We start from the raw sequence: 16,130 nt of genomic DNA on the forward strand, positions 1-16,130 counted from the left end.
AGCAAAGGGTCTGAATACTTATGACCATGTGATATTTCAGTTTTTCTTTTTTAATAAATCTGCAAAAATGTCAAAAATTCTGTGTTTTTCAGTCAATATGTGGTGCTGTGTGTACATTAATGAGGAAAAAAATGAACTTAAATGATTTTAGTATATGGCTGCAATATAACAAAGTGTGAAAAATTTAAGGGGGTCTGAATACTTTTCGTACCCACTGTATACAAGCTGTTTTCAGTATAGTTTCATTATTATCAATATTTTATAATACTGATTAATATATAATCACCACTTACCTTTCACCATTGAGAGCAGACTTGTGGGAACTGTTCGCGTCTCTGTGAACTTTCGGAGCTCATCAAGTTTGGTCTGGTGCATTTTGCGGCAGTGACGCCTGATGCTGCGGCGCGAGTTAAAGTCCTGACCGCACAGACAACAAGAGATTGTCACATCTTCAACCTGAATGGGAAAGAGACAACAAAGGGCAGTGAGAAAGGGACTGACTTTGTGGAACAGTAAAAAATATGTGGAACATATGTAAGCCATGATTAATATTTATAAAATGAGTTTACATATGTACAATGTGCTGCCTTCATCTGCATGTTCACTACAAATAGCCTTTTTTCACTTGTGCTTCTTGACTGACATTCCTTAGTCCCATACCCCACTGGTGGACCCCTCATCCTCAGGCTGTGGCTGGTCCTCTTTAGCTTCCTCCTCGGCCTCCCATCTCCTCTGTCCCTGGTTGTGTCCTGGGCTGCTGTGGCTCTCTGGCCCACCTGGCTGGCTTGCCTGTTTGTTGTCCACACTCTCCACTGGTTCTCCTTCCCAAGCTACCGGACTCTCTCTGGCACTGTGGAAGAAATAAAATCAAACCTCCGACCCTCTGGTTGGGAGACAACTGCTCTACCTACTGAACCACAGTCACCCCAAAAGAAGGCTAGGAGCTGCCTAAAACCCCACTGACATAAGAAGGATCTCAGATGACAAGAATTGAAATAAAGTACAGAATGTAAGTCGACACCAGCAACATTGGTAAAAGTGCCATTTGTTTAAATGCAGCATGTATTGTCAAAATCTTGCAATAAAATAGATTACACATTAAAGGTTGCAGCACATCCACCAACATATGACCCAGGTACCTGGGTGTGTGTGATGGATATCTAGCCATCTCCTCCTCTGTGGTGAGGTACTGGAACACAGCTTTGGTGGTTGTCTGAATGGGCTCCAGTCGGACCACATAGTCTGGTCGGTCAGCTCTGGGGTATATGGCGTCCAATAAATCCTTCATGGCTACACTCTGTCTATCATCACCTGACGAACCTAGAAACAAATACCCCCCGAAATAATTTAAAGCAAACATCGTACATGTATTAGACAGATGTTATGTGGCCTCTGGTCTGGCGCAGCACTATACAGTATCAGTTACATAAAGTGTAATCTAGAAAGTTGTTAGAGACTTTGGAGTCTATATTTGTGACTTTGGAGGCTACAGCCATGTTTTACTTATAAAATCTTTGAGAAGGTCTTGATATTGGGCCATGGATCATGAACATGATCTAACCTAACAGGCAAATCAAGTAGTGAACTTGTCACCTGACATGGCAGTTTGTTCTAGTGAGGTGAAAGATTATCTTGCTAACAAAACACAAAACAGCTAAAGCATGTACAATAACAGAAGATGTGTCCTCTCAAAACATCTTTTGAGCAAAACACACAAACTGCGGCTTGCTTCAGGATGCAAATTGTGCACAGGCATCAAATGAAAGCACCAAAACCGAAGAAGGCAACACCATCTCACAGAGGGCAGTCATCCATTCTTTTCAATTTGCTTTTGTGTTTCTGAATAAATTAAAAAATTCTTCAAAGAAAGCAAAATGGAAAAACACTTAATATGGTTAGAACGTGGACTGGTTTGTGTAACTCTGTTTATGAACTGAATAGTTGAGAGTCCAGGGTTACGAAACATTTTTTGTGTGTGCTCTTTTAGTTTGGCACGTATATTTATCTGCACAGAGCTTTCTTTTATAGTGAATGCAATTATTTTTCACCTCTAAAGCCTCCTCCAGGTGATATAGTCTCCTTTTAGTAAATGTGCAAGTTTCTTTCCTAAGTCTTTTCAACAGCAGACAAAAAATATGTACTCAATTTTAGGTACTTTGGAAATGGACCGCAAATTATCACTGCGGACTGTATAGGTCCACTGTTAGGGATGGATGGTGACAAAAAGAAAAAACATTTTGCTTAACAAGTACCCACACGATTAATGCCCAGCACCTCAGTGGTTTAAAACAAAGACAAATTAAATCATTTATCAAAATAACAATACAATACACTTTCAGCCACTAGGATTCTTGATTGAGAAAAAGTAAGTCATTGATGCAAGGAACAACTTAATTAAGACCACAAACAAATGAAGAGAAGATTGTGATAAAACAAAGTGCTTATTTTAAAGCAATCAAAACAGCAAAATAGGATTAACGTTTGTGTTGACGTTGATTTGTCTTTTAGGAGGAGAGGCAAGTTGGGTAACAGAAATGACCCATTCCTTTGCTCTTACCACCTCTAAGCCACAAAGAGTAGAGATATGGACTCATACTGTGGCTAATGAGAAATAGAGACAACACAAGTGATAAAAGATCAAAGTCAGTTTGCTTTGTGATATGATAGGAGAGCAGAGGAGAAACTGCACTTTAAGCAACTAAAATAATTAATGGATTGAAGATGTTACAACGTGCATGTGAGTTTATACATGAATGTGTTACCGTAATTTCTGGACTATAAGCCGCACCGGAATATAAGCCACACCCAGTAAATTTAAGATGAACAAAACATTTTGTACATAGCGGCAGGTGTCCACGTTGTAACATGAGATATTTCGACAGCCAGATCGATCGCCTGTAACTTGAAAACTACGTCATATGCATTTCGTCGTGTTTTCCATGTGCATGAAGCAACAAAAGTGGCGGCTTATAGTCCAGAAAGTATGGTAAACAAAAAACACATTACAAATAGTGGAGACAAAAGGATGATAATGAGTAGGAGACAGATGGTGTGAAAGAGTGGCAGAACATGAAATTAAAATGTGGAGAATTTTAGAAGCATAGAAGTAATCAATTATTCTGTGCAAAGATTTGTGTCCATAAACTAAATTGGTGTGTACGGGTGCCTAACTCAAGTCAGTCTGATCCCTGTCTTGTTCAGGGTGTCTGTCTCTGACTATACAAGTTTCATTTGCCTGTTCTCAGCATGCAGAAAAACTTGTGTTCTACCTGTTCTGCCTATTGACTTTATGAGTGAGTTTCTAACTATTTGTGCTTCGTATATTTTGTTTGTGCTTTGATTTTGGGACTTTGAGAGCAGGGCGAAAGGTTACAAATGTCTAAATGTGCATGAAGAAATATTTTTGACCTGTTTATATGTGTGCATGTATCTGCATATTACAGTAATATGCTGTGTCACTAACCGTCGGATTCAGGCAGCTGCGATAGGCAGTAGTACTCTTTATGTGTGATGAGGTTGGGCAGGCCTCTGAACAGACTGCGACACATTTTACACTCAAAGATGGTGTCCACCTCCCTCAGCAGCATGTGTTTCAGCTGGCTGGTACCTACAAGACCAAGAACAGCAGTGACAATTACCTTCAGTGATTTCAGGAAGGATTTGAAAATATACAGTATATCATATACATATAGAATACTATAATTAAACCCTAATCAGAGTAGCTTTACAAAGAAACCCTGGCAAAAATGTGTTTAAGAAAGTAGGGTTTATGCAGAGAAGAACTGATAACATTTGCCAAATCAAAATTAAAATCTCTTTGACCTTTTATAAGATTTCACAATTTGCATCACTATCATAACCCTAACCTCCCATCATTGTCTTCAGCATGTTTACTGACGTGTTCGACTTTCTTTCAATTTGTACATATGTAAATATTCAGTGTTTTGTTGGATATCTGACTCATATTTGGTCACAAAACTCTAAGTCAAAATACTCTCTAAATAACAGCATATATTATATGCTTTGTTAGGCTCACTCACTTGTAAATCTGATGATTTATGTGCACAGACACATATTTTATGTAACATGCACATGTTACATGTGACTTACAGATGACAGTCCCTGTGCTGCTACACACACACAGAAAGGTCACTCTCATGTATTACTTTTTCCTCTTTCAGAACTGTATGCCCTTGGTACTGTATCTACTGCCCTTTTTTCACTGACTCAGTAAGGATGCAACCGTGGTGTGTTGTGGTATGACTGCATACCACAACAGCAGGGGATAACCATGCAAATCATGAGAGCGGTGCCAATGTCAAGCACTTAGACTTAGTCACTAGCTTTGATTATCATGCTATATATAACATGGCTGGCTCACAACAAGTGAAACGAGAAAAAGCAGCAGTTTTAAAACTTTGATATTCTGCTTTACATACATACAGTACATATACTATATTGCCAAAAGTATTCACTCGTCTGCCTTCACATGCAAATGAACTTGAGTAACAACCGATTCTTCATCCACAGGGTTTAATATGATGTTGGCCCACCCTTTGCAGCTATAACAGCTTCAACTCTTCTGGGAAGGCTATCCACAAGGTTTAGGAGTGTGTTAATGGGAATTGTTGACCATTCTTCCAGAAGTGCATTTGTGAGGTCAAACACTGATGTTGGACGAGAAGGCCTGGATCGCAGTCTCCACTCTAATTCATCCCAAAGGTGCTCTATTGGGTTGAGGTCAGGACTCTCTGCAGGCCAGTCAAGTTCTTCCACTACAAACTCACTCATCCATGTCTTTATGGATCTTGCTTTGTGCACTGGTGCACAGTCATGTTGGAGCAGGAACGGGCCATCCCCAAACTGTTCCCACAAAGTTGGGAGCATGAAATTGTCCAAAATGTCTTTGTATGCTGAAGCATTAAGAGTTCCTTTCACTGGAACTAAGGGGCCAAGCCCAACTCCTGAAAAACAACCCCACATCATAATCCCCCCTCCACCAAACTTTACACTTGGCACAATGCAGTCAGACAAGTACCGTTCTCCTGACAACTGCCAAACCCAGACTTGCCCATGGGATTGCCCGACAGAGAAGCGTGATTCCTCACTCCAGAGAACACGTCTCCACTGCTCTAGAGTCCAGTTGCGGTGTGCTTTACACCACTGCATCTGACGCTTTGCATTGCACTTGGTGATGTAAGGCTTGGATGCAGCTGCTCGACCATGGAACCCCATTCCATGAAGCTCTTTACACACTGCTCCTGAGCTAATCTGAAGGCCACATGAAGTTTGGAGGTCTGTAGCTATTGACTCTGCAGAAAGTTGGCGACCTTTGAGCACTATGCATATCAGCATTCGCTGACCCTGCTCTGTGATTTTAAGTGGCCTACCGCTTCATGGCTGAGTTGCTGTTGTTCCCAATCGCTTCCACTTTGTTATAATACCAGTTGACTGTGGAATATTTAGTAGTGAGGAAATTTCAAGACTGGACTTATTGCACAGGTAGCATCCTATCACGGTGCCATGCTGGAATTCACCGAGTTCCTGAGAGCGACGCATTCTTTCACAAATGTTTGTTGAAGTGGTCTGCATGCCAAGGTGTTTGATGATATATACCTGTATATATACCTGTTCCAATCACCATGGAGGTGATTGGAACACCTGAATTCAATGATTTGGATGGCTTAGTGAATACTTTTGGCAATAGTAGCTCAGTGCATAACAAAGGAGTTTAACCTACTAGAGCTAATAAAGCCTGTTGCTGTGTTTGGTCAATGTTAATGCAAAGCAAGCATTTCTTGCTACTGAGTAATATTAAATACTTTCCAGCAATGAATGCAATGTTTTATTGTTATTTAATAAAGGAAGTTCTAAGTGGTGTTTACTGATGAACTGGTAGCACTGGTTATTTATAAAACTGGTCTACACAAACATTCTTGTACATGGTTGTAAAAAATAAAAATAAATATAGAGCTTCAAGTGAACTGTCACTCCTGTGCCATTCCTCTCATATGAAAAACCACTAAAGTCTAATCAGTTTCTTGTGGCAAAGCACAGTGAAATCAGACAACAGGCACATTCAAAAGAAAGGACAGAAGCTGTGATAGGAGAATATAAATTAAAAAAATTAAATAAAATAAACTGAATGGAAAATTCAGAAAGAAACCTGAACGGAAGCATTCAATTATCTGCTGAATTCCAGATTTGGAGGTCTGCAGAGGCTGCTGGAACAGAGGAGGGTCTCCAGGTTCCACACAGAGACCTAGAGAGTGAGAGGTTGCATTGTATCACAGCCAGTATATACTGTAATTTCATCAGTGGCTTTGAGAAATATACCCTCACATGGGAATTCTGGATCCCTGGTAAGACACAAAGGATAGTGAAGTGCTTGTAAAGGGTAGATGCAATAAGGTCTGTATTAGACAGTGATTCACTCTGACCTCATTATCTCCTTGTGCGTGTGCACGCGCGCACACACACACACTCAAGGATGACTGTGAGAAAACAGGTCATTTATCCTTACTTTCTAACATCAGTATTCCTTAGTTGTACTAAAGATATGAACAGAAATTAAATACAGCACACAGACATTAAAACAAGAATGAAAACAATTCTCACAAACCAAATCTCTCAATGATGTTTGTACAGATGACTGAAACTCAAGTGGGATTTTAGCAAAACATGGAGTAGGGGGGCAGACGCATGCTGATGACAAATTTTCAGGCTTAGCCCAACAGTGGATGGACAGGGAAGCATCTGCCACTTCAACTTAGATGTCACATGCTGCCACTTCCTCAGTCGAACCAAGAACATGACCTGAAGGAGATTCATTGATGTGTATTGGAAAACATTTTTGCCTAAAGTTGCTCAAACTGAGTGACCAGAAAGTACAGTCCCGATGATAGTAGGAATTTAGTGTTTTGTTTGATATACTGACCTGCTTTTGTATTATCTTTACTTTACTACATTTCAGGATGCCTTCCACAAACATCTTACAATAAGCTGCTGGAATTTGAGCCCGATCCTCCTGACAGAATTGGTGGAATTGAGTCAGGTTTGTAGGCATCCTTGCTCACACACGCTTTTTCAGTTCTGCCCACATAATTTCTACTGGATTGAGGTCAGGGCTTTGTGATGGCCACTCCAATACTTTGGCTTTGTTGTCCTTAAGCCATTTTGCCACAACTTTGGAAGTCTACTTGGGGTCATTGTCCATTTGAAAGACCCATTTGCGACCAAGCTCTAACTTTCTGAGAAGTTACCACCCTCGTGCCTCACAGTTGGGGTGCTGCTCTAAGTCTAAGTGCTTAAAAGCCCCCCCTTTTATCTCCAGACATGACACAATGATGGTCATTATGGCCAAACAGTTCATTTTATGTTTCATCAGACCAGAGGACATTTCTTTAAAAAAAAAGTCACATCTTTGTCCCCATGTGCAGCTGCAAACTGTAGTCTGACTTTTTATGGGCAGTCTTGGAGCAGTAGCTTCTTTCTTGCTGAGCAGCCTTTCAGGTTATGTTGATATAGGACTCATTTTACTGTGGATATAGATACTTTCATACCTGTTTTCTCCAGTGTCTTCACAAGGTCCTCTGCTGTTGTTCTGGGATTGATTTGTACTTTTTGAACCAAAATACATTCATCTCTAAGAGACAGAACACATCTCATTCCTGAGTGATATGATGACTATGTTGTCCCATTGTGCTTATACTTGCTTAGTATTGTTTATACAGATGAATGTGGTACTTTCAGGCATTTGGAAATGCTCCCAGGGAGAAACCAGACTTGTGGAGGTCCACAATTTTTTTCTGATGCCTTGGTTGATTTCTTTTGATTTTCCAGGGATGTCAAATAAAGAGGTACTGAGTTTGAAGGTAGACCTTAAAATACATCTGCAGGTGCACCTCCTATTGACTCAAATTATGTCAATTAGCCTCAGATGTTTCTAAAGCCATTACATCATTTTCTGGAATGTTCCATGCTGTTTAGAGGCACAGTCAGCTAAGTGTATGTAAACTTCAGACCCACTGGAATTGTGATATAGTGTATTATAATTGAAATAATCAACAACTGCTGGAAAAATTACTTGTGTCATGCATAAAGTACATGTCCTAAATTTCTGACTTCAACTGTAAATATGTTGATTTTTTTGTATATTAACTTAAAAAAGATCGACTAAATCTCTTGGTAACTAGTATATACAATATACAATTATGAATCCAGCAACAGGGGTTGCAAACCAGTGACTTCTGCGCCGGTCCCAAGCCCGGATAAATAGAGAGGGTTGCATCAGGAAGGGCATGCGGCGTAAAAACATGCCAAATTTAAACATGCGAATCATCAGTGTGAACTCCATACCGGATCGGTCGAGGCCGGGGTTAATAACGACTGCCACCAGTGCTGTTGACCTGCAGGGTGCTGGCAGAATACAGTGCCTTGCGAAAGTATTCGGCCCCCTTGAACTTTGCGACCTTTTGCCACATTTCAGGCTTCAAACATAAAGATATAAAACTGTAATTTTTTGTGAAGAATCAACAACAAGTGGGACACAATCATGAAGTGGAATGAAATTTATTGGATATTTCAAACTTTTTTAACAAATAAAAAACTGAATAATTGGGCGTGCAAAATTATTCAGCCCCTTTACTTTCAGTGCAGCAAACTCTCTCCAGAAGTTCAGTGAGGATCTCTGAATGATCCAATGTTGACCTAAATGACTAATGATGATAAATAGAATCCACCTGTGTGTAATCAAGTCTCCGTATAAATGCACCTGCACTGTGATAGTCTCAGAGGTCCGTTTAAAGCGCAGAGAGCATCATGAAGAACAAGGAACACACCAGGCAGGTCCGAGATACTGTTGTGGAGAAGTTTAAAGCCGGATTTGGATACAAAAAGATTTCCCAAGCTTTAAACATCCCAAGGAGCACTGTGCAAGCGATAATATTGAAATGGAAGGAGTATCAGACCACTGCAAATCTACCAAGACCTGGCCGTCCCTCTAAACTTTCAGCTCATACAAGGAGAAGACTGATCAGAGATGCAGCCAAGAGGCCCATGATCACTCTGGATGAACTGCAGAGATCTACAGCTGAGGTGGGAGACTCTGTCCATAGGACAACAATCAGTCGTATACTGCACAAATCTGGCCTTTATGGAAGAGTGGCAAGAAGAAAGCCATTTCTTAAAGATATCCATAAAAAGTGTCGTTTAAAGTTTGCCACAAGCCACCTGGGAGACACACCAAACATGTGGAAGAAGGTGCTCTGGTCAGATGAAACCAAAATCGAACTTTTTGGCAACAATGCAAAACGTTATGTTTGGCGTAAAAGCAACACAGCTCATCACCCTGAACACACCATCCCCATTGTCAAACATGGTGGTGGCAGCATCGTGGTTTGGGCCTGCTTTTCTTCAGCAGGGACCGGGAAGATGGTTAAAATTGATGGGAAGATGGATGGAGCCAAATACAGGACCATTCTGGAAGGAAACCTGATGGAGTCTGCAAAAGACCTGAGACTGGGACGGAGATTTGTCTTCCCACAAGACAATGATCCAAAACATAAAGCCAAATCTACAATGGAATGGTTCACAAATAAACATATCCAGGTGTTAGAATGGCCAAGTCAAAGTCCAGACCTGAATCCAATCGAGAATCTGTGGAAAGAACTGACAACTGCTGTTCACAAACGCTCTCCATCCAATCTCACTGAGCTCGAGCTGTTTTGCACGGAGGAATGGGCAAAAATTTCAGTCTCTCGATGTGCAAAACTGATAGAGACATACCCCAAGCGACTTACAGCTGTAATCGCAGCAAAAGGTGGCGCTACAAAGTATTAACTTAAGGGGGCTGAATAATTTTGCACGCCCAATTTTTCAGTTTTTTATTTGTTAAAAAAAGTTTGAAATATCCAATACATTTCGTTCCATTTCACGATTGTGTCCCACTTGTTGTTGATTCTTCACAAAAAAATTACAGTTTTATATCTTTATGTTTGAAGCCTGAAATGTGGCAAAAGGTCGCAAAGTTCAAGGGGGCCGAATACTTTCGCAAGGCACTGTATGTGTTGCCATGTCAATTTAATCTGCCCAGGGCCTTCAGAATCAGTAGTGCTGGCCGATGTAACTTAACTATATTAGCAATGGGACTGTTTCTTTAACCAATCAGATTTCAAATTTGCCTCACAGGGCCAGCTAGCTGGTCTACAATAACGTCAACATTTTTCCGTCCTCTGATTGGTTGTCAGAGCAAAACTAGAAAAGAACTTACTGAAACAGAAATGCGGGGATCACCACAATGAGGATGGATTTTGTCTATAAATAAATAGCATCTCTGGTGAGTATGATGTATTTAATTTAAATTTTGTATTTTTTTGTCATGTTATTAGATAAATATTGATTCTGAACTGCTCCAGATGATGTACGTGGCACAGTTGCGGTTGTAGTGTAGAGATTTGGAGTTGTCTTAACTGGGTTTCTTGCTTTAGTAAAAATGGTATTCACCATCAATACGCAAAATACCCCTTTCAAACCCCCCGCCCCGCCACTGATATATATATATGTACATACACACATATACACACACGCAGATAAATAAAATGATGTATGGAGATGGGAAGGACAGCTGGTGTCTGGTTTGTGTATATGAGTTGAGTTTTTATTTTTCTAATGGGTTTTAAACATTTTTTTAAATTTAATTATATATTTATTGATTTTAAAATACATGTTAGGCTCGTCTACGTGTTAAATATTTAATGTCTGTGTTAATGTTAATAGTTAAAACAAAGATATTGTTAGGGGGGAAGAAGAAAACATAAAATCATAGGAGTGAGGCGTTTGTTCCTCCATTATTGATACAAGCCAACTGTGGCTCACTGATGTACAATGGGCCAATGAGATGATTGTTTGGAGGTAAACTGCTCTCAATATGTCTGATTCATGCTTTTTTGTAATACTGCAACAACTTCATTTTTGCATCAATACTATGGAGCTGAGCCTACAAACAAAGAGGTGCAAACCGCCAAAAGAGCAGACCAATTACACTCACAAACACATACTCATCTCAGTGCTTGAGTCTTATTTCTCACGTTATATTGATGTGAAAGAAGGTGACAGAGAACACGCACTGTAATTTCTGTTGCAATATAAAGATCATACTGTAACAGCAATGACTAGGAAAAAGCACCAAATAAAACACTGTTGTTGTCTCCAGCTGTGGTAAATGTCCACTGTTTGTTTGGAATTTCAGCTAGCCACTGAAATTTATGTTTATGCTCTGATCAATCAGAGGACAATCTTTTGTTAATACATAATTTTTTCTGTTTTATTTCTTTAACTAGACAGAATTTCAGGGTTTTTTGTGGTTTTGTAATTTCCAAGACTGTTAGATAACAAGGCTAGAAGTCTAGACCTTGCTTATTTAAAGCCTTGTTAGCATTACACATGCACACATACACACACACACACACACACACACAAACACAGGAACTCAAACCACATGGTAAGGAGAGCGGTTTGTGTGTCTAAGTAGGTGAATGAGAAACAGATAAACTAGAAAGGCCAGCAAACATACTGACATGGCCACAGAAGGAAGGAGTGTTAGAAATGCAAATGGAAACTGTGTGATGGGGTTCCACAGAGAGAGAGATGCAGATTATGTATTAATGTGTGCCGATTCCCATCCCCCCCACATCTCTCCCAGGCAAACTGTGACCCAGTGACCTCTAGACCCTCCCTCTGCAAGAAGTTCAAAGATCGGCCATTCAGAAATGTCAGTCTGCATAAACAGTTTCCTTTTAATATGAGTGGTGCAACTGTTTTCTTGGCAGCAAAGTTATAAATGAACTGACAGTAGCAGGATTTACATGTGAATCTGAATCAAGGCATCTATGTGTTTTTAAAGAAAGCACAGAAAGAACGAGGAGAGTCAAGGAGACAGACAGACAGCAAAGAACCTGTGCAGGAAAGATGAAAGGACGGAAGAAGGGACGGAAACAACCATCCCAGCATTCAACGGAAAGACTTACGCCACCATAATGGCAACACTACTCTGTTAGGTCTGTTCAATCAATGTCCGCCACAACAGCTGACATGAATAGCTGTCAAGAACGCAATAGTTAGACAAAGGCTAATGTAATGAAATCAAGTTCCAAATAAAAGTTATATGAATATTTGATAACTTAGGCAAACCAACAATGAACACTGTAATGATCAAAGGCAAAGGCAGAACTTCTAATCAGTTGCCATTTTCTGTATGACAGCAAGCCATTTGATTACATTTAGAGCCAGACTTGCTCAGATGTAGTGAAACTACACATGGCTCTGACAGCTAAGTTTTAGCCTGCATGTGGATGAGCCATAGCAGCACAAAGTAGGAGAAGACGAGGACATGTTACCCACCTGTGTTATGAACACGGCTCCCAGGGCTAGTCTGATGACACTGCTCATCAGTCTGGCAGCTCTGGTCCCTGGTCTCAGTGGTAGTGCTCCTGTGGGGCTCAGGGTTGGGCAGCAGAGGGGGAATGGGCTTCCACAGAAGTTTGGCCTGCGGCTGGGCCTGGGCAGCAGGTTCTCCCTTGTCCTGGACATTCATTGGAATTTCCTTCTGGTCCCAGTTCAACAGCGGCTCAGCTGAAGCAGCAGTCTGGAGTTGGCCTTGATCAGATGACTGGTCTCCTCGGAGTTGCACCTGTGGTGATGGCTGGGTGTCTGACTGGAGCTGGCCTTCCTCTATCTCCATCTGACCGCCACTCTGTGAAGGCAAAACCAGACATGACAATGGGAGCTACAGCAAAGGGGAACACAAAGCAAAAAAAAAAAGCAAAGCCATTATATGTACAATTGTTATGTCATGAGATCATCTTTCTTTGTTGAATAATAAGAAAAAACATGCAGGCCTTTGAGCTGCTTTCAGCCTAATCATCAGAGCATCCTTGGGTTGAATCTGTGGGTGGTGCAAAGAGGCACTGCTGTCTGCCACAGTGAATGCTGTCTTGATAACACCACTGGAAATGTTCAGATTCTACAGTATATATAAAGGCTTTGAGAGGGAAGACAATAACAACTGATTTCAAATTGCTTAGGTAAAAAATGAGATTATCAGTTTTCCTCAAATCAAATGTTACCAACTTTGCATCCTCAAGTTTAAGGATCTAGATCTGACAACTGCAATCCAGGTGGTGCAATGGTTAGTACTGCTGCCTCACAGCAAGGTTCCGTGTTTTAACCTTGTGGCTGACCAGGGCCTTTATGTGCAGACTTTGACTGTTCTCCCCGTGTCTGTGTGGGTTTTCTCTGCTACTCCGTCTTCCTTCCAGAGTCCAAAGACATGCAGGTTAGATTGATTGATGACTCTGAATTGTGAATGTGAATTGTTTTCTGTCTCTGTATGCCAGCCCTTTAACTGACTGGTAGTATGTCCCGGGTGTACCCCGACCACTCACCCGGCTGGAATTGGCTTCAGTCCCCCACCTCCCATCCCACCCCTCGTGACCCTCAACAGGACAAGGAGGATAGATGATGGCTGGATGGATCTCACAACTACAAATACATAAAAATGTACAAACAAAATTTTCTAAAATAACCTTTATCAGAATCATAAATAAATGCTGGTGTGGCACAGTGAATGACATGTTCATTGAATTGATGCTGATTGCATATAACTTGTTATTTGAGCATAGATGTTTGGAGATAGCCAGTAGGTGTCAATAGCGCACCGCGAAAATGCAGACAGGTGAAGCTGGTCCCGCGTGACCTGAAACAGGAAACGAGACTTGCTTCTGTGAGATTGCAAAATGCTGTGCGCTGTGTAACCGCAAAGAAAATAAACACTTCTAATGTGTATATTTCTGTAATTACAGGTAAGCTGGCGATATACCAGATTAGACTGTTTTATCTGACTGTTACTGTGTTTTGGGACGTTGTGTTAGAGTTTGTTATGGTTGCGAAAACCGGGTCGTAGTAAGAGGAGCCGGTTAGCATGTTGTCATTGCAGTAATATAAAGGCGACGGGGGAATGTTAATGTGAGGATATGAACCCTCGTGCGAGGGAGCCCCCACCGCTCGTTCATGTGGTTAATGCAATGAATGTAAGAGAAAAGAAAACAGGAAACGAGACTTGCTTCTGTGAGATTGCAAAATGTACGCTGTGTAACCGTAAAGAAAATAAACACTTCGAATGTGTATATTTCTGTAATTACAGGCAAATATGTGGCACCAGTTTGAACCTTAGGGAATTCATTCTGCGCCCCGCTACATATTTTGGCGAGCCAGCCAGGAGGGTGTCCCAGTCTATGGTCCATCCGGAGGAGACGAACCTGGAACACCAACAACGAGACAAAGAAACATGGAGCAACTACAAGATGAAGTAAGCAGGACGTTGCTGACTCTGGAGAAGTCAGAGCTCATCACGATGTGTGAACACCTGAAGTGCTCAGAACCGGGAGGAGGATTTGCAAGCCAGTTGCAGCGCAGCCTGATCCGGTTGGCTGAGGAAACTTTGGATCACATACAGGAGGAGGATGACTCCTATCTCTTGTCGTCACATTGAAACAAGCAGACCCAAGGATGTCGGAGGCTAAGGTGGATGAGACAAGCGAGCTGGATTTTTTGAAAGAGAAATATGATAAGCTGCAGCAGGAGCAGAATGAAACAAAACAGGTGTTGGCGAGAGAGATTGGAGCACTCGAAGAGAAACTCAGGACCAAAACCCAGGCGGAAGACCCGAGGACGTCCACGCTGCCAGAAGTGACGCTGAGACGGGATTTTCGGATATGTGGACAGATTGGGGAGGCGGGGCAGAAAGACAAACTGTCCTATACCAGCCTCATCAACCAGATGGAGTCTGGCCAGCGGAAAGGACATTCAGAAACAGAAATCATTGAAGCGGTCACTCGTGCGATAAGTCCAGGCCTCCATCTGAGGGAAATGTTGGAAATAAAAAGAGGATTGATGCTCTCCACCCTAAAGACCATCCTCAGGGGACATTTTAAAGTGGATTCATCCTCTGACCTTCTGCACCGGCTGATGAATATCTCACAAGACCCAAAAGAATCTGCACAGAATTTTCTGTTCCGAGCAATTGAACTGAAAGAAAAGTTACTCTGGAAAGTTGGAGAAGAGGAGGAAAGTGAAAAGTTCAGCCCAGAGCTCATCCAAAGGAAATTTCTTCGGTCTGTGGAGACAGGGCTGTTGAGTGATGCAGTGAAATTTCAACTCAAGCCTTACCTGAGCAGCGTGGTGGTGACAGACGAGGTGTTAATTGAACGAATCAGTGAGGCTGCAAACCTAGAACAGGAGAGGCAACAAAAGTTAAGGAAAGCAGTCGTGAACAGACCTCCCAGACTTAATACTGTGCAGACAGATCTTCCGTTTTCTCTCAGGCAAGAAGTTGAGGAGAATGCAGAACAGAGAGACATGGACAACAAAGGCGACAAGATAAAGAGCAGGAAGAATGTGGGGCCCAGTCCCGAAAAAGACACAAACACCAGTCAGCTCCTAGAAGGGCTGAAAGCAGAAGTACAAGAAATGAAAAAGATAGTACTAGAGACAGTGGAGGCCAGACGAACGAATCTAACAGGTCCAGCGATGACTCAGAGAAGACCCCGTGGATGTAGGGCGTGCCAACAGGCCCAAATGGGTGAGTCCTGCAGACATTGTTACAAGTGTGGACAAGAGGGTCACCTCTCCAGAGGTTGTCGACGGAGCAGAGAACAACAGGGAAACTGGAGAGGGCTGCTGAGCGGGGACCCTCAGTAGCCCAGGATGTGTCTCTTAGTCCCAACAGGAAAACACAGACCCCTGATAACACACCGCTGGGCACACCCGTTTGTTATTTGTCACCTAGGGGTGAAGCAAAGCTGGTGAACCTCATCGGTAAGAGATGCATTGTCCAATGTCAGCTAGATGGAGTTCCAGTTGAAGCGCTGTGGGACACAGGGGCCCAGGCCTGTATCATCAATGACCAATGGAGGAAAAGAAACTTGCCACATCACACCGTAAGACCCCTTGCGGAACTGATAGAATCAGAGACACTGATTGGACTGGCTGCAAACCACACACCGATACCTTTCAGGGGGTGGGTGGAGGTGGAGTTCAGATTAGGCCAAGGTCAAACCTCAGGTGAGCCCCTG

At 41.9% G+C, this 16,130-nt stretch overlaps 1 protein-coding gene across 2 annotated transcripts in view; it reads right to left on the reverse strand.

Moving 5' to 3' along the window:
• Positions 1–16,130, reverse strand: part of LOC109959865 (uncharacterized) — a 102,600-nt gene that overhangs the window by 7,172 nt on the left and 79,298 nt on the right. For both annotated transcript variants that reach the window (XM_020599577.1, XM_020599578.1), the window contains exons 13-18: positions 12,400–12,751; positions 6,167–6,262; positions 3,464–3,607; positions 1,140–1,320; positions 661–850; positions 294–456 (exon numbers count right to left, since the gene is read on the reverse strand). In XM_020599577.1, the coding sequence (XP_020455233.1) occupies positions 294–456; positions 661–850; positions 1,140–1,320; positions 3,464–3,607; positions 6,167–6,262; positions 12,400–12,751 (1,126 nt within the window). The remainder of the gene's footprint in view (positions 1–293; positions 457–660; positions 851–1,139; positions 1,321–3,463; positions 3,608–6,166; positions 6,263–12,399; positions 12,752–16,130) is intronic.

Source organism: Monopterus albus, unplaced genomic scaffold (genome assembly GCF_001952655.1).
Source record: "Monopterus albus unplaced genomic scaffold, M_albus_1.0 scaffold41.1, whole genome shotgun sequence".
NCBI classification, from domain to species: Eukaryota; Metazoa; Chordata; class Actinopteri; order Synbranchiformes; family Synbranchidae; genus Monopterus; species Monopterus albus.